General features: G+C 43.5%; 1 protein-coding gene and 1 pseudogene across 1 annotated transcript; both read left to right on the top strand.

Moving 5' to 3' along the window:
- The window catches only part of LOC142194230 (uncharacterized), a 65,396-nt pseudogene that overhangs the window by 28,484 nt on the left and 12,722 nt on the right, over positions 1-24,190 (top strand).
- LOC142196130 (gastrula zinc finger protein XlCGF66.1-like) lies at positions 12,905-16,590 on the top strand. Its single transcript, XM_075266356.1, has 4 exons — positions 12,905-12,959; positions 13,045-13,171; positions 15,903-16,070; positions 16,154-16,590. The coding sequence occupies exons 2-4, from the start codon at positions 13,064-13,066 to the stop codon at positions 16,397-16,399; spliced, it is 522 nt and encodes a 173-aa protein (XP_075122457.1). The 5' UTR covers positions 12,905-12,959; positions 13,045-13,063; the 3' UTR covers positions 16,400-16,590.

Consider the following 24,190-nt stretch of genomic DNA (forward strand, 5'->3'; position numbering starts at 1 on the left):
ATGTGTCCCCGAAAAAAGACGCAAAAATTAGTTGACTGAGACATACCGGAAAAATGTTACAGACCTCAAAACCGCACATACAAAATAAACCTAAAATGTGTCTGGTCCTGGACCACAAATTGGCCCGGTACTGAAGTGGTAAACAAATCCCCAATTGTTCTCATCTTCCATGGGTTGCCTAAAACTCGTGAAACACATGAAAATTTTGGTTTTAAGAGGGTATTTTAAATCAAAGAAAGAGCGACGGATTTATGAGTGTAAACTTATGACCCTGCTTCAAACACTGGAGAGGGGGCTAAATCTGTCACATGGTTTTATGGCATCTTACAGAAATCACTGACCTGAGAACTGATAAGAACCTAGAATTGTTTACATTGTTCTTACATTGTTTCTACCAATTACTAATAATCCTCTACCCCCCCCCATTCCTCCTGAAATTCTATTCCTATGTGTCCTTTTGTATATAAATCTGCTCCTTCAGAAAGGGTTTTTAAATTTACTTGAGAACAGAGCCGAGAGATCCGAAACGTTGTAATCTGTCATCATTATTAGTTAGCCATTACAAAGTTATCAACTACTGAAGACTCTCAAGTTTTTTGTTTTTGTTATATTTCCTACCCACCGGCTAACACGGTACGAGAACAAACATTTTCCTTACACATATAATGGGACATCTAATTTCAAAATTGGAAATTATTACAATTGCAACAGTGTGTTTGCTGTATATGTGATTGAATGCTTGACTTGCTCCCTTATGTATGTGGGCTGTACCATTAGACAGGTGAAGGCTCGCATTGCAGAACATCTGGTGGATTGTAGCAAAAAAACAAGTTGAAAATATGTCAAATGTTTCGAGGCATTTTTCTATTGAACATGGAGGTGATACTTCATCCTTCCGATTTTATGTCATTGATTCTGTTCCGAATCCAGTACGCGGAGATCGGAGATCTTTGCTCCTCAAACGCGAGGCTTACTGGATTTGGAAACTTGACACTCGAACACCACATGGTCTAAATGTCAGGCAGGATCTTAACTATATATATTAATGCCCGGCTCTAGGTTCAGATAAAGCGAAATAGTCCATTGAATGACGTGAATCACGTGACTTGGGAGTGTAATTCATTGAATGATTAAATCGAAGTATAAAGATGAAAGATGGCACTGCTGTTCCTTTTTAAAGTAACACAACACTCATTGAACAGTAGATAATACATGAATCACTATGGATGTTTTGCATTTATCGTAGGAAAATCTTCAATAAATGAGATAATAAAGGTGGGGCACTCACCACTTCGATGAATTTTTTCTTAAAAAATCTTTCTTTATTGCAACATTTTTATAAAAACATTCTTCAGGAAGGAAGAATATGCATAAACAGGCGTATAGAGGCAACAGCCGTTTCGCGCTAAACAAAAGCGCTTTCTCAAGCCTTGAATGCAAAATACACATACTTTAAAACAAATGTGTTTGCTGTAGCGTAAGATAATGGTCTGCAATAGTTGAAGTAGCTTATGCTACGATTGGTCGCTTATAGCTGTGTAAATACGCATGCGCTAAAAGAGTACCTTCATTCAGCGAATAGCTAAGAGGGTATAAGTGATGTATGTCAATTCAGTTCTCGTTCAGGTCCACTCCTCGCTGTAAGAGAAAAATAGGCGGCACTCTTGACTTCAGGACAGAGCTCTGTCCGTGATTGGTCGGTCTGTTTCTAATAAATGCACATGCGCCAGAATAAAATAGAGGGCAATGTTTTTCAATGGTATGCGTAGCTCGTGTTGCGATTGGTCACCCTTGATAGAAAGAGTGTGCATGCGCCAAGGAATACCTATACTCGGCAAAGAGATACAAGTAGCGAGAGTGACGTATGTCTATTCAGTTCTCGTTCAGGTCCGCTCCCGTCTTGGAAGGTGGGAGGGACGAAATGTGATTGGTGAGACACACCATATGTTAATTTTGATTAATTGTGTTTAAGGCTATTTAAACTTGGAGTTTGACACTATTTGATGTTCCATTCAAAGCTTGAGAAAGCGCTTTTGTTTAGCGCGAAACGGCTGTTGCCTCTATACGCCTGTTTATGCATATTCTCCCTTCCTGAAGAATGTTTTTATGAAAATGTCGCAATAAAGAAAGATTTTTTTAAGAAAAAATTCATTGAAGTGGTGAGTGCCCCCCTTTATTTTCTCATTTATTGATAATTTCTTTTTTTTTTTCTTTTTTTGGTAGAGTTGGAAGGGACCTCAAGGGCCATCAGGTCCAACCCCCTGCGAGTGCAGGTTTTCCTAAATCATCCCAGCTATATGTTTCTCCAGATTCCGCTTGAAGATTTCCATTGATGGAGCGCCCACCACCTCCCGTGGCAGCCTATTCCACTCTCTCACTCCCCTCACTGTCAGAAAGTTTTTCCTAATGTCTAATCTGTATCTCTTTCCCTTTCGTTTCATCCCATTGCTTCTTGTACTTCCTTGTGCTAATGAGAATAGGGGAGATCCCTCTGCACTGTGACTACCTTTCAGATATTTGTAGACTGCTATTAAATCTCCCCTCAGCCTTCTCTTCTGCAAACTAAACAATCCCAGTTCTTTTAGCCGCTCCTCATAGGACATGGTTTGCAGACCTTCCACCATTTTGGTTGCTCTTCTCTGGACTTGCTCCAATATATCGATGTCTTTCTTGAATTGAGGCGCCCAGAACTGTACACAGTATTCCAGGTGTGGTCTGACCAGGGAAGAGGACAGCGGAATAATGACCTCTCTTCATCTAGATTCAATGCTTGTCTTAATACATCCCAGAATTGTATTAGCCTTTTTTGCAGCAGCACCGCACTGTTGGCTCATGTTGAATTTGTGATCTACTATTATGCCCAAGTCCTTTTCCCCTATGCTATCACTTAGTTCTATTCCTCCCATACTATCTATGTTTTTTACATTTCTGTTACCCAGATGTAGAACTTTGCATTTGTCCCTGTTAAATACCATTTTGTTGGCCTCAGCCCATTGTTCCAGTGTGTCTAAGTCCTTTTGAATACACTCTCTCTCCTCTCTAGTGTTGGCTATTCCTCCTATCTTCGTATCATCTGCAAATTTTATGAGTTCCCCAATAATTCCATCGTCCAGATCATTTATAAAGATATTAAAAAGTACTGGGCCCAGAACAGAGCCCTGCGGCACCCCGCTTTTGACTTTCTTCCAGTTGGATGTGTAGCCATTTAGTATTACTCGTTGTGCCCGATCATTAAGCCAGTTGTGAATCCACCTAACTGATTTTTTGTCAAAGCCATACTTAATCATTTTTTCAATAAGAAGGTTATGTGATACTTTATCAAATGCCTTACTGAAGTCAAGATATACTATGTCCACGGCATTCCCTTGGTCCAACCATTCAGTGATTTTGTTGTAGAAGGAAATCAGGTTAGTCTGACAAGATTTATTGGTCATAAAGCCGTGCTGGCTCTGGTTAATTAATGCCTTCCCATCCAGGTACCGAAGTAAATGTTCCTTGACAATTTGCTCAAAGATTTTTCCTGCTATCGAGGTCAGACTTACCGGCCTGTAATTTCCTGGATTGTCCCTTTTCCCCTTTTTGTAGATGGGGACAACATTTGCCCTTTTCCAATCTAAAGGGACCACTCCTGTTTCCCATGACTTACCGAAGATTATAGCAAGGGGTTCTGTTATTTCCTCTGCTATCTCTTTCAGGACTCTAGGGTGTAAATCATCTGGTCCTGGGGACTTGGTTTCCTGTAATTTGGCTAAGTGCTCTCTTACCAGACCTTCGCTTATAGTCAGCTTGGAGTCCTCCGTCTCCTCATCTCTATCACCATTAATGTCAATATTTCCATTAGTTTCTTGGGAGAAGACGGATACAAAATATGAATTTAGTAGCTCCACCTGCTGTTCCACCATGTTAACAGTTTCTCCTTTGTCATTCTTCAGGACTCCAATGGTCTCCTTCACTTTTCTTTTGCTTTTAACATATCCCCAAAATCCTTTTACCTTACTCTTTGCCTCTTTTGCAAGCTTCAATTCGTGTTCAGCCTTAGCTCCTTTGATGCTTGTCTTGCAGAGTCTGCAGACTGCTGTGTACTCTTCCTTAGGTATAGTTCCCATCTTCCACTTTTTGTATGTTTCCTTTTTCCTTTTTAGCAGGTTATGTAATTTTTTGGTCATCCATCCTGATATTTTTTGGTGCTTCCCATTTTTCTTCCTTCTAGGTATTGTTAGTTCCTGTGCTTTAATGATTTCCCTACGGAAGATTTCCCACCCTTCATGTGCATTTTTGCGCTTAAGAATTTTGCACCATGGAATTCTGCTAACCCTTGCCTTCAGGCTCTTGAAGTCTGCCCTGCTAAAGTCGAGCCTTGAAGTCTGTGTCTTCTCAGGTCTTCTTCTTCTTCTTACAACCCCAAACTCAAGTATAGCATGATCGCTGAATCCCAGTGTCCCTGCTACCCGTAGTCCCTTAACCATGTGCTCTTTGTTGGTTAGGACTAGGTCCAAAATGGATGTTCCTCTCGTGTTTTCTTCTACTAGCTGGGCAATGAAGTTGTCTGCTAGAGAGGATAAAAATTTGATGGAGCCTTTACTCTTGGCTGTGTGGGTTTCCCAATGAATGTCAGGGTAATTGAAATCTCCCATGATCACTATTTCATGTTTCTTTGAGAGCGTGGTCATTTGCTGTGAAAAAATCTCATCCATGTCTTCTGTCTGTCCTGGTGGTCTGTAATAAACGCCTAGTATGATGTCCTTATCATTGTTTTTCCCTTGAATTACTACCCAAATAATTTCCAGTAGATTATCATTCTGTAAAACTGTCATTTCTGTGGAGATGTGTTCTTTTTTAACATACAATGCAACTCCACCCCCTCTTTTATTAGTTCTATTCTTTTTGAATAAGTTGTATCCTTCCATCTGTATGTTCCAATCATGCATGTTGTTCCACCAGGTTTCTGTGATGCCGATGACGTCATAGTTTTCCTTGTGTATCATCAGCGCTAGTTCTCCTTGTTTGTTTCCCATGCTTTGTGCGTTTGTGTAAAAACATTTCAGATTGTGCTCTGTTGCATCCTTTTTTGTAATTTCCTTCTGAGTATCCTGTCTTGGGTCCTCTTTACCACATCTAGTAACCTTGTTTAGTATGTCTTTTAGCTCCATGTTCTTGTCTTTCTTTTTTCTTCCCATCCCCTCTTCTTCTAGTTTAAAGCCCTTCTGATGAGTGTGGCAAGTCTTCTGGCAAATATGTTTTTCCCAGGTTTTGTGAGATGTATCCCGTCTCTAGCAAGGAGTCCATCGTAGAGGTAATTCACGCCATGGTCCAAAAATCCAAATCCTTGCTCTCGGCACCACCGTCGAAGCCAGGTGTTTACCTCTAGTATTCTATTCCATCTCCTGATGCCATGACCATCAACTGGGAGGATTGATGAGAATACTAACTGCGCATCCAGTTCCTTCACTGTCTTCCCCAAATTTTCAAAGTCTTTATAGATAGTTGGTAAATCCTTTTTTGCCGTGTCGTTTGTACCCACATGTATCAGTAGGAATGGGTAGTCGTCCTTGGAGCTGAGGAGGCTTGGTATCCTATCGGCCACATCCTTGATTTTTGCTCCTGGGAGGCAGCATACTTCTCGTGCGGTTAAGTCTGGCCTGCAGACAGCTGCCTCTGCGCCTCTTAGCAGTGAGTCACCCATAACCACTACTCTTCTTTTCTTCCTTGCAACACCATTTCTTGTTGCTCCTGATTGTCTCTGGGTGACTTTTGTTTCTTCTTTTGCTGATAGGTTATTTTTGTCATTTTCATCCGCCTGCATGAGAGTTTCATATCGGTTACTTAGCTGTGTGAGTGGTGATGGCCTTGTGATCCATTTGCATCTCTTGGTCACATGTGTCCAGTTTTCTGCCTCTGTAGGTTCTCTCAAGTATTCTTCCCTTACTTTATTCGGGGGACTTGCATCAGTCTCTGCAACTGTAGGCTCTCTAGCACTTTCATCCCCATTCATTGAATGATACTAACCAAATGACTGGTCATGTGGTAATATCACGTGATCGGGAGTATACAGCCCGGGGGTGGAGCTTCATGGAGGAACCAGGATTTATTTTATTCCTTTGCTGGATTTATCTATTGGTCTGGAGGGTGAGTGATATATCCTCTTATATTACATCTGGAGATCTGTTATATATGCCTATGATGATGCGTGGAATAAATGTCTGATGACGATTGTATTGTTAGGGTGCATGCGCACTACGTAACGCCGGTGTGTATCAGAGCCGTACACGCCGGCGTTACAGCAGGGCTGTTGGACACTTCCCATTCATTTCTATGGGAGCCGGCATGCGAGCGCTCCCCATAGAAATGAATGGAAAAAGCAGTCCAGGCCACAGTTAATGTTTGGCCTGTGAGTTCTCTCATATTTATCAGGGTACTTGAAGTATATTGATACAATTTATATACACTGCATTTTTTTCTGATTTATTTTTGTTATGCATTGGATATGACTACTTGAGGTGGATATAGTGTATATAAAACCATATACATATATATATGTTTATGTCTAGCTTTGCATTTTGGGGTTGCTGGGGTTTGATGGGTGGAGCTATTTGTTCCTATATATGTGTCCTCACATTTGTTGTAGAACATGCTATGAGTAAGGGACTTACATCAACTCCTGTCCCGAAACACGTCAGCTTTTCAACATGTTCCTACCTTCTTTAAGGGTGATGTAATATCAATCTTTTTTATGTATTGATGTAAAAGTCGTGTTTTAGATAATTGGTATTGGCATTCTGGAATTTTTTCTTGGATTTTTCAATTTTTTAACTCCTTCACGGTGGGGGGTTTCCGTGCAGCCACACTAATCTTGAACTGTGAATTTATGACAAGTTGAGCGATTTCTCTTTTTGGCAGAGAGATTAGAAGGTCCGTTCACCTCTTCCCAGTGTTCTTCTAACTAACAGAAAAGACTTCAAAGAATGTGTAAATAGAGGGAGGGAAATAAAGATTGCCATCATGAGCCTGAAGTCGAATTATCGGTAAAGAATTATTTGGGTGGAGAATAAGTGGAAAAGCCTAATCCCCTGTCTTACCAAGGAGGAGCGGGAAGAAGCTCTGGAGTCATGTGTGCGTATATCAAGTGATTAACAAGCTTATACAGCTCTTCATCATTCCCCAATGTTGTCTTCCTCTCAATGTCATTGATACCAGGCCCCAGATTATTGTCCATCTCATAAGGTCATGATGATTTGTCCCAACTTTTTAGTTGCTCTTATTACCTTGGATGATGACAGTACAGAAATGTGTTTACTGGGTCCCCTTGATGAGGAGAGGTGGCAACGCCCTTCTCCAACTCTACATGAAACCCTATACCTTGTATGTAAGGCCATTACCATCAGGTGGATGGAAAGGTGACCCCTTTCTATACCCCAGTGGTGAACCATGGTCAATGCTGGTGTTCTGCATAAACATATCGTATATAAGAACAGAGGTTTCTTCACCAGGTGTGGAACAATAGTGTCCTTCACCCCTTTCTCTATACATCATGTGTTACTGTGACGTTGAGCCTTTAGATCATTTGCTATTTCTACCGTAGCTTTGGTAAAAATGGGGGCCGATGATATTCCAAAGGGGTGGACGACAAATCGGACAGAGGAATTGTTTTTAGGGTTTCCATCTTGAAACATTTGTATACAATAAAGTTGTTTAGAAACTTCAAACTCATTATAATTCTGAAAGAACAATTTGATTTGCTTACAAGGAAGCGATGGAGGTAATGACCAAGACTCCTTTTTGTTGGTGGAGCCGAAGCAATAGCCCCTAGTTGGAGTAATTTGGCATCGCCCTCCTCCATTATCTTCTGCAAGAGCGAGGACTGGGGTCTGGTGAGAATAAACCAGTGACGTGGAAGGCTACAAATTATATTTTGTGGCCATTAGAGATGAGCGACGTTTTCAGAAATTTTATTTGGCCACTTCTCTGGATTTCCCAAAAAGATTAAATTCTATCTGAATTAATTTGCGCTGAATAGGGTTAAAAACCATGTATTTCCTGGCTGCAGAGATCCTGTATAGCGGTGTAGGACACTGTGACTTGCAATAACACACATGGAGAGTCTGCTGTGGTTGTGTGAAACAATACAATGATTCAGTGACTATGACACGCACATGACAGGCGTCACTCCTAGAACCGCTGCGCACCTCACTTATTTGGTCATATAGTGCCTACAAGTAGTATTCAACCCCCTGCAGATTTAGCAGGTTTGATAAGATGCAAATAAGTTAGAGCCTTCAAACAAGAGCAGGATTTATTAACAGATGCATAAATCTTACAAACCAAAAAGTTATGCTGCTCAGTTAAACTTTAATAAATTTTAAACATAAAAGTGTGGGTCAATTATTATTCACCCCCTAGGTTTAGTATTTTGTGGAATAACCCTTGTTTGCAATTACAGCTAATAATCCTCTTTTATAAGAGCTGATCAGGCCGGCACAGGTCTCTGGAGTTATCTTGGCCGACTCCTCCATGCAGATCTTCTCCAAGTTATCTAGGTTCTTTGGGTGTCTCATGTGGACTTTAATCTTGAGCTCCTTCCACAAGTTTTCAATTGGGTTAAGGTCAGGAGACTGACTAGGCCACTGCAACACCTTGATTTTTTCCCTCTTGAACCAGGCCTTGGTTTTCTTGGCTGTGTGCTTTGGGTCGTTGTCTTGTTGGAAGATGAAATGACGACCCATCTTAAGATCCTTGATGGAGGAGCGGAGGTTCTTGGCCAAAATCTCTAGGTAGGCCGTGCTATCCATCTTCCCATGGATGCGGACCAGATGGCCAGGCCCCTTGGCTGAGAAGCAGCCCCACAGCATGATGCTGCCACAACCATGCTTGACTGTAGGGATGGTATTCTTGGGGTCGTATGCAGTGCCATCCAGTCTCCAAACGTCACATGTGTGCTTGGCACCAAAGATCTCGATCTTGGTCTCATCAGACCAGAGAACCTTGAACCAGTCTGTGTCAGAGTCCTCCAAGTGATCATGAGCAAACTGTAGACGAGCCTTGACATGACGCTTTGAAAGTAAAGGTACCTTACGGGCTCGTCTGGAATGGAGACCATTGCGGTGGAGTACGTTACTTATGGTATTGAGTAAAACCAATGTCCCCACTGCCATGAGATCTTCCCGGAGCTCCTTCCTTGTTGTCCTTGACTCTTCGGACAAGCCTGGCCTCGGCACGGGAGGAAACTTTCAAAGGCTTTCCAGGCCGTGGAAGGCTAACAGTAGTTCCATAAGCCTTCCACTTCCGGATGATGCTCCCAACAGTGGAGACAGGTAGGCCCAACTCCTTGGAAAGGGTTTTGTACCCCTTGCCAGCCTTGTGACCCTCCACCATCTTGTCTCTGATGGCCTTGGAATGCTCCTTTGTCTTTCCCATGTTGACCATGTATGAGTGCTGTTCACAAGTTTGGGGAGGGTCTTAAATAGTCAGAAAAGGCTGGAAAAAGAGAGAATTAATCCAAACATGTGAAGCTCATTGTTCTTTGTGCCTGAACTACTTCTTAATACTTTAGGGGAACCAAACAGAATTCTGGTGGTTTGAGGGGTTGAATAATAAATGACCCTCTGAATAAACTTTTCACAATTTAAAAAAAAAAAAATATATTCTGCTGCAGAGCATTTCACACTTCCAGGCTGATCTACAGTCCAAATGTCACAATGCCAAGTTAATTCCGAATGTGTAAACCTTCTAAATCTGCAGGGGGTTGAATACTACTTGTAGGCACTGTATAACTCAAATATGAACTCAGCCATACAGGTCGAAGTAAGTACAGGTAGTCCTCAACTTATGACGTTGATCCGTTCTTATGTGGCGTCGTAAACCGAATTTAGACGTAAATCGGAAACATACAATACGACAATGCGTAGGAACGAATCAACGTGATTTAGTGAGCAGCGGCTCGGAACGGAGCAAGACTGTACCATATACAGCACAGTATAGTCTTCCTCGGTTCCGAGCCGCTGCTCACTAAATCACGTACTGTACAGGGAGAGCTGGCAGCTTGCGTTGATGTGGCAGCTGACTTTTTCTCATAGGAATGCATTGGCCAGCGTTGATTGGCCAGTGTACAGTATTCGGCCAATCAACGCTGGCCAGGAGGCGGAGTCTAATATTGGACCACAATGGAGACTGCTGTGATCCGATCTTAGACTCCGGATGGTCCAGGGTGTAACATTATCCAGTGCCATGAACTCAAGGAATGGATGGCGCACATACAGATGTCACCCATGAGCCGCCAGTGCTTCCTTGGCCCTTTTCATTAAAGGGAGAGGAGCCACGAAATTGGACAGGAATAGGACCTGTGCTATATTTTTTGGCCCAGATCTCAGCTACAGGCGTCTACAAGAGACCTTAGAGGGATTTTTTTTGTAATTATTTTTTTTGGCTTATACTTAAGATATGTCATCAATATAAGATTCGTGGGGGATTTATAGGCAGCCCCCTCACAGATCAGCTGCACGGTGCCTGCACTACACACCAGTGATTCACAACCTGCTCAAGCCAAACACTCCCTCATGAAATAAGTTCCAACCAAATACCCAGAAAGGACACCATGGAGTCCGTCATGTGACAGGTCCTGCTCCAAATATCAAGGGGTGAAGGAAACCTGGTGCACACAGCACCACTGGCAGGCGCACCCGAAAAGTGCTGAGAGTCTCCCGTCTTCTGACCGGCTTTATACTCAGTACATAGATAAGAAGCCGAATAGGAAACACAGATTAACAAATGTCCCAGTTATCGGTTATACAGTCCCATGTAAGACCCCCCTCCTGTATACAGTATTATGTAACACCCCCCTCCCTTCTCCTGTATACAGTCCGATGTAAGACCCCCTCCCTTCTCCTGTATACAGTCCTATGTAAGACCCCCTCCCTTCTCCTGTATAAATTCCTATGTAAGACCCCCCTGCCTTCTCCTGTATATAGTCTCATGTAAGACCCCCTCCCTTCTCCTGTATACAGTCCTATGTAAGACCCCCTCCCTTCTCCTGTATACAGTCCTATGTAAGACCCCCTCCCTTCTCCTGTATACAGTCCTATATAAGACCCCCTCTCCCTTCTCCTGTATACAGTCCTATGTAAGACCCCCTCCCTTCTCCTGTATACATTGCTATGTAAGACCCCCCTGCCTTCTCCTGTATACAGTCCTATGTAAGACCCCCTCCCTTCTCCTGTATACATTCCTATGTAAGACCCCCTCCCTCCTGTATACAGTCCCATGTAAGACCCCCTCCCTACTCCTGTATACAGTCCTATGTAAGACCCCCTCCCTCCTGTATACAGTCCTATGTAAGACCCCCTCCCTTCTCCTGTATACAGTCCTATATAAGCCCTCTCCTCCTGTATAAAGACTCCTCCTCCTGTCTGAGCTTTCGGTTCCAGGGCCCCGCCCCTTCCGGTGAGATGCCGGGTCACATGACTAGTGATGAGGAGGACGTGTGTGAGGTAGAGAGGCCCCGCCCCTTCCGGTGACACGCCGGGTCACATGACTAGTGATGAGGAGGACGTGTGTGAGGTAGAGAGTGTCCTGCCCTGAAGAGTGAGGGGGTAAGTGAGGAGAGGAGGTGACCGGGAGCCCCGACACAATATGGGGGAGACCTGGGGGGAGAGAGAGGGAGGACTACAACTCCCAGCAGGCTGCACATTACTTCTGGGCTCAGGACATGGATTATTATTAGTGTGAATTACGTCCTGTCGCTTCTTCTTCTTTCTCAGATTTTTCCTCTTTCTCATTAACCCCTTCCTGGCGCAGTATTTTCGGTCTCCCCCCCCCCCCGTCACCTCTCTTCTCTCTTCTCCTTCTCCCTCCTGTTGATCCCATTTCCTATTCCCTACAATGTTCCGGATAATATCGCTGCCGCCGCCGCGCCGGGATCTGACCGCTTCTGTCCTTACGGCGCCCACCGTGTGGTAAATACGAGACATGACCAGTTCTCGGTCTCAGGACGAGCTCGCTGATAAGAATTCTTATAGTTTTTTATGTTTTTTTAGCTTTTGATAATCTTCGGTGTAACGTGACGTCTCTCGGTCGGGCCGTATTCACACACTTCTGACTTCTCCACAAGGCAAGAGGGGAAAAAAGAAGCAAAAAAATAAATAGATTTTGATATTTTTGGTTTTTGTCCCTTGTTGGGGTGTGTTCACATGGAGTTTTGTGGATTTTGCCGTGGACTCCGCCTGTAATAAAGATTCCCATTCACGTCATTGCTGGTTTTCCTCGCGCTAGCGCTCCTATATTGTGGTGGATTCCGCGTCTGAGTCAGCGGCTCGAGCCGCGCTCCTGTATAGGCCCATTCATTCATCTCCGCCGTGTGAACTGGCCCTTAGGGTGCTCAGTGTATGGGATTCCCTTCGAGGGATTGAACCTGAGATCAGGAGCTCGCTGATACCTTAGACTACAATACTTCTAGGCTGCAGTTTCTGGTGAAATCCCGGCGTTACTATTGAGCCGCACACCAGGGACACATCATTATTAATACGGCACTTCAGAAGGCTCCTGTATGACTATATGGCGGCACAATCACAGCCCATCCAGTGATCAGATAGAGTGACCTGAACCTCTCAGGGGTCGTGGTTATGACCTTGTACTGCCGGGGTCTCTGCCTAGTCCATGATAGAAGATGGAAATGTTTAACCCTTTCTATGATACTGACTCTGTGACTGGTTAGGTCTGACATTGGGCTACCGACCAGTACTGGACTACAACACCCAGCATCTAACAGTATTCACAATTCATACCATCATGAAGACCTGCAACTGGTCTCAGGGCCCCAAACCTTGTGTCAGGTTTTATTAAGGCAGAGCCAAACCTCCAACTGCAACAGCCTGAATCCTACACAAATGGCCGACAGACAAAACAGCCAGTGAAGAATACTATGAAAGTAAATATGTAACAGGACGAACATTGTCCCTATTATATATCCTGTAAGTCCCCTCCATTATATATTCGGAGTAGTTATCTATCATTCCCAGATGGGACCTTACCCTCGTCCTCCTTGTTCTCCCTCAGGTTCCTCAGATACAAGACGATGGTCCTCTCCATCAGTGACCCACCAGGGATGGCCGAGGCCAGAAACCACATGTCTACCAGGATATTAGAGCTGGCCCTGGAGATCATCTCCTTGATCACTGGAGAGGTGAGAGTCTCACATGACATCACTCTTTTTTTATTTATTTTTTTCAACTGTAATCTTTATTAAAATTTATTATACAGGCATACAAACAATGGCCAAAAACAAGGCCACAACGGAGAGTGACCATAAACTAGTAAATCAATAAAATTAGAGGCATAACAGATAAAACAGCGGGATAGGGGGAACAATCAAAACGGAGGGAGGGGGTGGAGGGAGGTCAGAGATTCTGTAAGGCGCAGTAGCATCCCATGGGGCCCAAGCTGCAGTATAGGTCGCCAGCGTCTTATGTCAAGTATTCTACATCCTGGATGTTTTTGACAGGTCTCACTTCCAGTGCAAGGCTATGAGAGATTTAGCTGATGTGCAGAGACATAGGAAGTGCTTTGATGACTTTTACCCATCTGTCTTGGAGGGCGATGAACAGGTCTAGCAGAATTGGGAGTATAAAGAGGGCGTCAGCTATAGCCTTGACTTTCTCCAAGTAACCACGTATCAATGTGCCATCCCCGAATATTTGAAACAGTGAGCCTATGGAGGGGTTACATCTCCAGCAGGTGGATGTGATCGTAGGACTCAGCGAATGAATACGTGCCGGGGGATGGTACCAGTGCATGAGGATCTTGTATTGCACTTACCTAAAGGTCACACATGTAGAAGATTTAGAAGCCCGGGACGATATAATCTGCCACCGTGCTTGCTGGAAAGATCGCCCCTTCCCAGGGTTCCTTCCATCTAAACATATATTTATGTACCAGGGAGGGACACCCCTCAGCAGAAGCTGATAACTGTCAGAGATAAGGCCTTTAATAGAGGTGCCAGACCTACCCAAAGGCAGTTGAGGTGGAGACCGTAAGAGACCCGAACTTGGAAAGCATGAACTTGAGTCTATTGGAACCACTCGGCTTGAGGGAGGTCCAGAGCGGAGGTAAAATGATCAAAAGGCCTGAGTTCCAACATGAGAGGATCAACCATATGTCTAAAGAGGCCCTCTCTGATACAAGGACGTACTATGGAAGCCGACAATATCCCTGGGAGAAGTGGCTTATACAAGAAGGAGATCATGGACGAGTTCTGTGATGTTACGGGGAAAGAAGCCACAGCAAGGAGACCAGATGACCCCGGCAAAGCTACGCAGCAGCTGTACCGTTCAGTAAGGAGTATTAATGGGAAGGGTCTTTTAGTCTTAGAGGGATTTACTCTGTATCCCAACAGTTGACTGGACTCATAGAGGATTTTCATGAGGGTGGGTAGGGAAGTGTGAGGATGGATCATAATGCCCTTAATATCGGGGTGAGGATGAATACATGCTGCTAACGGATCAATACAGAGGAGACAAAAATCAGAGTGGAGAGTAGGCAGCCCTGCCCGGTGTCATTTCTAATGGGGAAGGTGCCAGAAGAGGAGCGAGGAAGTTTCACCGCAGTGGAGGAGGTGGAATATAGCAATCAAATCTCCTCGAAAGCCAAAGGCCTCAAGGGAAGCTATTATGAATGACCAGTCAATGCGCCTTCTCCACGTCGAGGCTAAGAAGGAGGGCGGGGATGGAAGAATAATTGGCTACCTCTATCAGGCCCACAGTCCTGGTGTTGTCTCCACCCTGGGAATGAAGCTCACCTGGTCCTTGTGAAGAAGAGGAGCCACACGTTCAGTCATGTAGCCAGGAGTTTCGTGAATAATCTGTGTTTAGTAGGGCAATAGGTCTATAGCTAGAACACTCCTGGGGGTCCTTGTTAGGTTTGGGGACTGACATGAGGTGGGAGCACACCATCGTCTTGGGGATAGGAAAGTCCCTCAAAAAGGAGTTAAACAGTCGCTGCACATGGAGAAGGAGGTCGGCCTGGATAGTTGTATAATAGACATTAAGTGAACCCCTCTGGTATCGGGGTTATACTGTTCGGTAGGAACTTCAGGACCCCCCCTCCCACTATCTAGTCTTGTGTGACGGGAGCGTTAAGGGAGGTCAGGGCTTCGGCAGGAGGGAGGACAAGTTACAAGATGCTAAAAAAAATCCTGTGTGCTCTGCGCCGAGGTCCGCCAGGAGGGAGGTTATATAGTTCAGTGTAGTAGTCACAGAAAGCTGCAGCAAGAGCATCAAGATGGTGCTGTGGGTTATCCTTAACATTACGGAGGTAGCATAAGAGTTTCAGAGGGTCTTACCAAGGAGAGTATGTGCCTTATTGCCACATTTGTAATAGCGTCTACGGGTGTGCAAGAGAAGGCATTGTGCGCTAAGTCACATAGATCAGCCATAGCTGCTAGCATTTGGCGAAGCAGCGACGGGGAGGGGAATCCTCTCTAGCTTAGATGCGATAAGGGGATAAAGAGGGTATAGATCAGGACCTATGTAGCAGGGTGGTCCATGTCAGAGAAGAGGATAGCGGTGGTGAAACACTGCGCGCCGCAGGAGGCTGGACCACAGTCCAGTCAAGATCGCCACCTCGATGTGACTGGCACAGAGGAGACAGACTGCAGGCTCAGGAACTACACAATGGTGGATTGGGTGACCCGGTCCCTTTTCTTGAGTAAGCACTTATCCATTGCACCGAATACCGTAGCTGGCAGGGCTAGATGCAGTGGTGCAAGGATAGAGCTCTGGGAATGTGCGTCCTAACATATCAAGCTGTAGGCCATGTCCTCATCAATCTTATCTCTAGGAACAAACCAGGGAAATGACTGGACAGGTGAAGGATTCTTAGACTCTCTGTAGTGACCTGTAGCGTCTCACCATACACAGGATTACACAGTAGTGAAGAAGTCGTCTGGTGAGTGTGTGACACCCTGTGTGTCAGGAGGATGGAGCAGGACCCCGAGCCCCATCACCGAGCCTCCACCTCATTCACTGAGACATGAGCAGAAGATCCTAGAACTTACCAGCAGGATCACTGAGCTGCTGAGCGGAGAGGTGAGCGCTGCTGGGAATGCTGGGACATTATACAAGAACACCAAGGGAGGGCTCTGGGGATGACTGTATCATTGTGTTGTCAGGTTCCTATAAGGTGTCAGGATGTCACTGTCTATTTCTCCATGGAGGAGTGGGAGTATTTAGAAGGACACAAGGATCTGTACGAGGATGACATGATGGAGAGTGACCCACCAGGGATGGCCGAGGCCAGAAACCACATGTCTACCAGGATATTAGAGCTGGCCCTGGAGATCATCTCCTTGATCACTGGAGAGGTGAGAGTCTCACATGACATCACTCTTATCTCTAGGAATAAACCAGGGAAATGACTGGACAGGTGAAGGATTCTTAGACTCTCTGTAGTGACCTGTAGTGTCTCACCATACACAGGATTACACAGTAGTGAAGAAGTCGTCTGGTGAGTGTGTGACACCCCGTGTGTCAGGAGGATGGAGCAGGACCCCGAGCCCCATCACCGAGCCTCCACCTCATTCACTGAGACATGAGCAGAAGATCCTAGAACTTACCAGCAGGATCACAGAGCTGCTGAGCGGAGAGGTGAGCGCTGCTGGGACATTATACAAGAACACCAAGGGAGGGCTCTGGGGATGACTGTGTCATTGTGTTGTCAGGTTCCTATAAGGTGTCAGGATGTCACTGTCTATTTCTCCATGGAGGAGTGGGAGTATTTAGAAGGACACAAGGATCTGTACAAGGAGGTGATGATGGAGGATCAGCAGCCCCTCACATCAGCAGGTAAGAGGAGACCTTCCTGATAGAGGAGACCAGGTATGAGGGTCACCTAGACTCCCCCATCATCTGCTCATCACATATAGACAATGTATTCAGTCACTGTGTATATTTCCTATAGATGGATCCAGTCCGAGAAATCCAATAGAGAGATGTCCCAGTCCTCCATATTCCCAGGATTGTAAAGAGGAAATCGAGAATGTCCCGCTGGATCCTCAGGTAGATGAAGCTGAGATTTCTATAATTTCTGCAAAAATAGTTTGTGGTTCCATAATAGATTGTAGCGAACTTCCACCTGTTTGGACATCTACTTGGTAGTTGATCTTCAGTGTAGATAAATGTCTAGTTCAGCAGAATTAATGTAAATCATCTCTGTAGAGTATTATGGGTGTGTTGTTGGCTCGATGATTCCCCCTCAGCTCCGCTTGAGGAGAACTCTATTGACTTCTGGCTTCCTTCATTCAAATCTGTTCAGCCGTTTTTGAGTGATTGAATAACAAACATCCAATCTTTCACATTTATACTATTACTAGGATTGCTGTGCCCATGTGGGTTCAAAATGTACTGTGTATATGGCTCTATGAACGGAAAAATAACTGTTATGGGGTCTAGAAGGGGTGGGAAAAATGAAAACCAAAAAATGACTGTGGTGGGAAGGGGTTAAAAAAATATTTTAAAGAATATAAAACATGACAAAAACTATGTAAATTTGGAGTCGCTGCAATCCGAACTAACCGTAGGATATAGGTAAGATGTCAGATTGTTTGCATAGTGAAAATCCTTAAGAAAATGCTTTTTTTTTCTCTAAACTCCCCTTCTGAAATTGTTTGTATCTTCCCAGTACATTGTACGTAATATTAACTAGTAGAGATGAGCGTGATGGTGCCAGGTGCCAAATGAATGGAAGCACCTGGCATGTACACTTTGCCGGCGACCGGTCCCCGTGCCAGGTGCTTCCATTCATTTCTATGGGAGCGTGCTGTTCGGAACGGCTGATCCGAACAGTGTTCGCTCATCTCTATTAACTAGCAAGATTATGAAGTCTAATCTGGCCTGCAAAAAAATAAGCCCTCATGGAAGGCGTGGAGAGTTATAAATGACAATAAAATAAATAAAAATGCCTATGGTGGGAATATATGCCCTGATAACGTAAATCTATAGATGGTCCAGGGCACAGATGTCCAATCCAGGATAGACTACGATCCTGTCCGATCACCACATCAGGTCCTTCAGGTGCTTTTAGGGCAAATTGCATTCATGGCTTCTTGGTGGGTTTTCACTTTCACCTGCATATTAGAGAATCTCGGGATCTTCTTCTTCTTTTTCACTTTTTGGATCTTTCCAGGAAAATGATGACAGTAGAGCGATGAGCGGCCTGGAGATCCCCATATCGGTGTCAGAGACTGGTAAGAGCCTTTCATCCATCTTGTGTTTCCTTCTTCCCTTATACATTACAGACTGAGTTTCCATAAATCCGTCTCTCTACTTTCCAATGGAGGAGATGTATACGGCACAGATACCTGCTGAGCTTTCTCTGGATTCCTCCTCCAGTCAGTTGGATCAGTCAATAACCATCCAATATGGCATCTCTTAGAGGCCAAAGTATGTGAACCTTTAGGACTAGTCTTCAATCAATGCGATGACAATGAGACACGAGTGGACGGCCTGTTTTATTTAAAGAACAGGGATCTATCAAAGTCTGATCTTTGCGACACATTTGTGGACATGTATAGTGGTATGAACTAAGGAGATTTCTGAGGACCAGAGAAGAAGAGTTGTTGAGGTTCATAAGGCTGGAAAAGGTTACAAAACATTCTGTAGAGAGTCTGGACTCCACCGATCCACAGTCAGGCAGATTGTGTACAATTGGAGGAAATTCTAGACCATCATCACATGTGGCTGTCAGGTGACGCCAGAGCCCCCTAGATAGAAAAAGTCCCAACAGAGTACCCCATAATGGGAATCTCTTATAAATATTTATCATATAAGACTTTGTGTGGAGCCTTTGACAGTTATGTGCTGGTCTCTTAAGAGCCCCCCATGCAGTATAATGATGCCCTTAACAGGCAGAGAGTGGCCCCTATAGGAACATGTGAATTCCCCAGTTGGCCCCCACTCCCCTCAGTGGTTCATGGCTCGGTGTATCCTCACATACAGATGGGTAACATACAGACTGCCCATCAGCCTATGCATCCATAGAATTGAGTAGTTTATTGAGCAAATTCCCAATTGAGATAATATCTAGGCACAGGGGCTGGCAGACCAGTATCTTCCCCCTCCCCGGTCCCACCATGGCCTTTGGGGCCCTTGCAGCAAAGTTGACAATTGTGTTGCTGCTCCCTAAGACTTGCTGCTGCATAAGCAGATTGTCCTGGTTTAGAGAACTAAGAGGATCCTACTTCATGGCAAGGTCCAGTCAACACGCCACTGCCAGAGCTCACCGGACAGAAACAATACACTGCCAGAGCTCACCGGACAGAAACAATACACTGCCAGAGCTCACCGGACAGAAACAATATGGCGTAAGGACTAAGGCAATAAAATCCGTGTTCACGCAGTTTTTGAAATTTGCGAATAGGTGTCCAGTAATATTTACATTTGTTGTACAGCGGGTCCTTAGAAATAATTTTACAGGCGGGTCCTAAGCACTCCAGTCTTACAGTCCCCCCACATGACCTCCACAGTGTCCCCAAACACCCAGTGATGTCTAAGGAGCGACTAGTGAACTGCACTAATTTATCACCACTGACAGATGTATCTAATTTTAGGACTTCTGAAATGGTTTTAGGTCAAATTTATGGAGAAATACCGAAAACTTTGAACCTTCACAAACTACATCAAGCGCCGCTGTATATTTTTTATATTCATAGGATAACTGATAGGAAATCCATCTAAAAAAATTCTACCTTTTGGAAATATAAGGTGCAGACGGGTTAGGGGATGGCAGCCGTTCAGGTTTATAAAAGACTCTGAGATTCATCAGGTTACTGCAGCTTAGATCCTTTTCTAAAAATACTGGGGAAAAGGAAAAAGGAATTGATTATACTCAGCCTATATGCTCTCCTGGTGCCTGTAGTTCCACATATACCTCCTTGGAGGGTCACGCCCGGATGAAAAAACTCTCTCGGTGCAGAGTTGCAGAGATAAATCAAACGGAAAAAACATCCAGCGAAGCAATGGAGTATGTTGAATAAAAACTACTCCTTTATTATAACAGCCTTAAAAGTCAGCACTACACATAAAATAGGAAAAAGGGGGGAGGGGGGCGTCAGACTGACGCGTTTCGGATGCTAATCCTTCTTCGAAGTCTGTACAGTGTGTGTAGTGCTGACTTTTAAGGCTGTTATAATAAAGGAGTAGTTTTTATTCAACATACTCCATTGCTTCGCTGGATGTTTTTTCCGTTTGATTTAGATCCTTTTCTAGTCTATGAGAGCTGACCTGCAGTAACCTTGTCTGGCCACTACATACAGAACGGTGCTGTCTGCTTCCTGTTCCATTCTATTGTTTCAGGTACTGAGAACAGCTGAACTGTGGAGGTGCCAGGTGTCCAATCCCGACTGATATAAAATTGATGACCTATCCTTAGTATAGTTTATCTATATCCAAAAGTCTGTGACTGTATTGTCACACATTTTTCTCAATGTATGACTATCAATTATTTTGTCTTGAACTTTTTGCAGGTGAAGCTAAGATCAGTGACTGCCATGGACACCCCATGTTATTTCCCCACCATGAAAGAGAAGATGGTCAATCACAAACTGGTCAAAAAACAACTGGACATAGACCGGCGGAAATGTATATATGTTCTGAATGTTGGAGACATTTTAAAAAGAAATCTGATCTTTGTAACCACATGAAGATTCACAGAGATGAAGGACCATACGCGTGTTTGCAATGTGGGCAATCTTTTAGTCAAAAATCTCTTCTTTTTAAGCATCAGAGAACTCACACAGGAGAGAAGCCATATTCATGTTATGAATGTGGAAAATACTTCACCATAAAGACAAATCTTATGCAACATCTAAGAGTTCACACAGGAGAGAAGCTATTTTCATGTACTGACTGTGGGAAATGTTTTACCAAGAAATCACAACTTGTTGACCATGTAAGAACTCACACAGGGGAGAAGCCATTTACATGTCATGAATGTGGAAAATGCTTCGCCATAAAGACAAATCTTATGCAACATCTAAGAGTTCACACAGGAGAAAAGCCATTTTCATGTACTGAATGTGGGAAATGTTTTAGCCAGAAATCACAACTTGTTGACCATGTAAGAACTCACACAGGAGAGAAGCCATATTCATGTACTGACTGTGAGAAATGTTTTGCCCGGAAATCACAGCTTGTTGACCATGTAAGAACTCACACAGGGGAGAAGCCGTTTTCATGTCATGAATGTGGAAAAGCTTTCGCCAACAAATCAGGTCTTGGAATACATCAGAGAAGTCACACAGGGGAGAAGCCATTTTCATGTTATGAATGTGGAAAATACTTCACCATAAAGACAAATCTTGTACAACATCTAAGAGTTCACACAGGAGAGAAGCCATTTTCATGTACTGACTGTGGGAAATGTTTTACCAAGAAATCACAACTTGTTGACCATGTAAGAACTCACACAGGGGAGAAGCCATTTACATGTCATGAATGTGGAAAATGCTTCGCCATAAAAACAAATCTTATGCAACATCTAAGAGTTCACACAGGAGAGAAGCCATATTCATGTACTGACTGTGGGAAATGTTTTACCAAGAAATCACAACTTGTTGACCATGTAAGGACTCACACAGGGGAGAAGCCATCTTAATGTTCGGAATGTACAAAGTGGACTTTGTAAATTAAATCCTGTGAAACACTGAACACTGTTGCAGAAGATGACATTTGGATGTTCTTATTCTTACAGGACACCAGAGAAGTCTCACAGGGGAGAAGCTGTATTATCCTCTCTGAGGGAGTTTTTTAAATTGACTTTTTTTTCCTTTTTCTGACTTCCTTGGTAAGGAAATGGGCAGATGCGAGAAGCATGGAGACACACACAGTCTGCTGCAGCTAGTGTTACATGATGTACCTAATTTTTCAAACTTGTTTTGTTTTTCTACCATTAATAAATTTTGTAATTTACTTTATTAATGGATTTTTGCTCCTTTCTGTGAAATCCTGCACTGAAATCCACTTCTTTATTAGCATTAGATCAGGGCACAACCTTGTATTGCAGGAGCCGCCTATTTGGCAACTAATCGAAGTGTGGATGGTGAGATTGGCCAAGGTCTTACGTGTGATGTCTGATTTAGTGACTTTAGATGAAAGGATTTAGCAGGTAACTGTAACTTTTTCATTGACATTGTTTTGCTGTAATATACATTGCTGTAGATGTCCCCATTAGGTATAATGGAGTTCATTGGTGCCAGTCCACCATGACCGCACCAAAACTAGAGAGAGACTGCCCCTTGCCCTTCATAGAGAAATTAGAAGGATTCTTCCAAACATCAGAAGAAATTCAGACAAAAGATATAAGACGAGATCGCAACACAGGACTTTACAACTGAAATAGAGACTTTTGAGGATATAATAAATTTGTCATCATTTTTCTTATCCATTGATCGACTTAAAGTCCTTAGTAAGGGGTTAAAATTTGTTCCTACAAATACCTTTGACGTCTTCCAAACATTGTTAGACGTCGATCGTTTTATACGTTTACTTAAGGTAAAAACCATTTCTACAAAGAAGGAGATATTGATCCAGGTAGAACTGGTGCAGTAGATGACGAGCAACAGGTTGCTAATCAGGATATTTTATGTAACGAATTTGCAGGATTGCGATTCTGTGAGCAGGTTGCAACTTTGCAACTATTGGATTTAGCTTACCAGGGAGACTCGGGACCGTTGAAAGATCCACACACCACAGAAGTTAGGACGAGCAATCCAACGTTCTATCCTTTTTACATCACGTACACAGGCTTACAATCTCTTTCAACATAATGTTGAGAGAGATTTAAACGTCTTAAAGGAGTCGGTTATTAAACAAAAATGACATCACAATTTAACTAGAATGGAGCAACTGGCTGTGCGGGAACTAAAACAGAATAAGGACGTTGTTCTAAAAATGTCAAACAAGGGAGGAATATAGTTGTGATGAATGCAAACAGTAAAATGCAAATAGGGATTCTTGCATTTGCATTTTATACGATCAAAAAATTTATAGGGAGTTAAACCAGGATCCAACGAATGATTTTGCCATAAGTTTGGAGGATATGGTCATGGAGGGTGTGAATTTGGGTGTTATTTCAGAATCAAAACAGCAGAATTTAATTAACAAATCCCCAATTGTTCTCATCTTCCATGGGTTGCCTAAAACTCGTGAAACACATGAAAATTTTGGTTTTAAGAGGGAATTTTAAATCAAAGAAAGAGCAACGGATTTATGAGTATACACTTATGACCCTGCTTCAAACACTGGAGAAGGGGTTAAATCTGTCACATGGTTTTATGGCATCTTACAGAAATCACTGACCTGAGACCCTGCGATCTGATAAGAACCTGGACTTGTTTACATTGTTCTTACATTGTCTCTACCAATTACTAACAACCCTCTCCCCCCCCCCCTTCCTCCTGGAATTATATCCCTATGTGCCCTTTTGTATATAAATCTGCTCCTTCAGAAATGGTTTTTAAATTTACTTGAGAAAGGAGCCGAAGCGTTCCGAAACGTTGTAATCTGTCATCATTATGAGTTAGCCATTACAAAGTTATCAACTACTGAAGACTCTCAAGTTTTTTGTTTTGTTTATATTTCCTACCCACCGGCTAACACGGTACGAGAACAAACATTGTCCTTACACATATAATGGGACATCTAATTTCAAAATTGGAAATTATTACAATTGCAACAGTGTGTTTGCTGTATATGTGATTGAATGCTTGACTTGCTCCCTTATGTATGTGGGCTGTACCATTAGACAGGTGAAGGCTCGCATTGCAGAACATCTGGTGGATTGTAGCAAAAATACAAGTTGAAAATATGTCAAATGTTTCGAGGCATTTTTCTATTGAACATGGAGGTGATACTTCATCCTTCCGATTTTATGTCATTGATTCTGTTCCGAATCCAGTACGCGGAGGAGATCGGAGATCTTTGCTCCTCAAACGCGAGGCTCACTGGATTTGGAAACTTGACACTCGAACACCACATGGTCTAAATGTCAGGCAGGATCTTAACTATATATATTAATGCCCGGCTCTAGGTTCAGCTAAAGAGAATATAGTCCATTGAATGACGTGAATCACGTGACTTGGGAGTGTAATTCGTTGAATGATACTAACCAAATGACTGGTCATGTGGTAATATCACGTGATCGGGAGTATACA

This window comes from Leptodactylus fuscus, chromosome 2 (assembly GCF_031893055.1).
Source record: "Leptodactylus fuscus isolate aLepFus1 chromosome 2, aLepFus1.hap2, whole genome shotgun sequence".
Lineage (NCBI taxonomy): Eukaryota > Metazoa > Chordata > Amphibia > Anura > Leptodactylidae > Leptodactylus > Leptodactylus fuscus.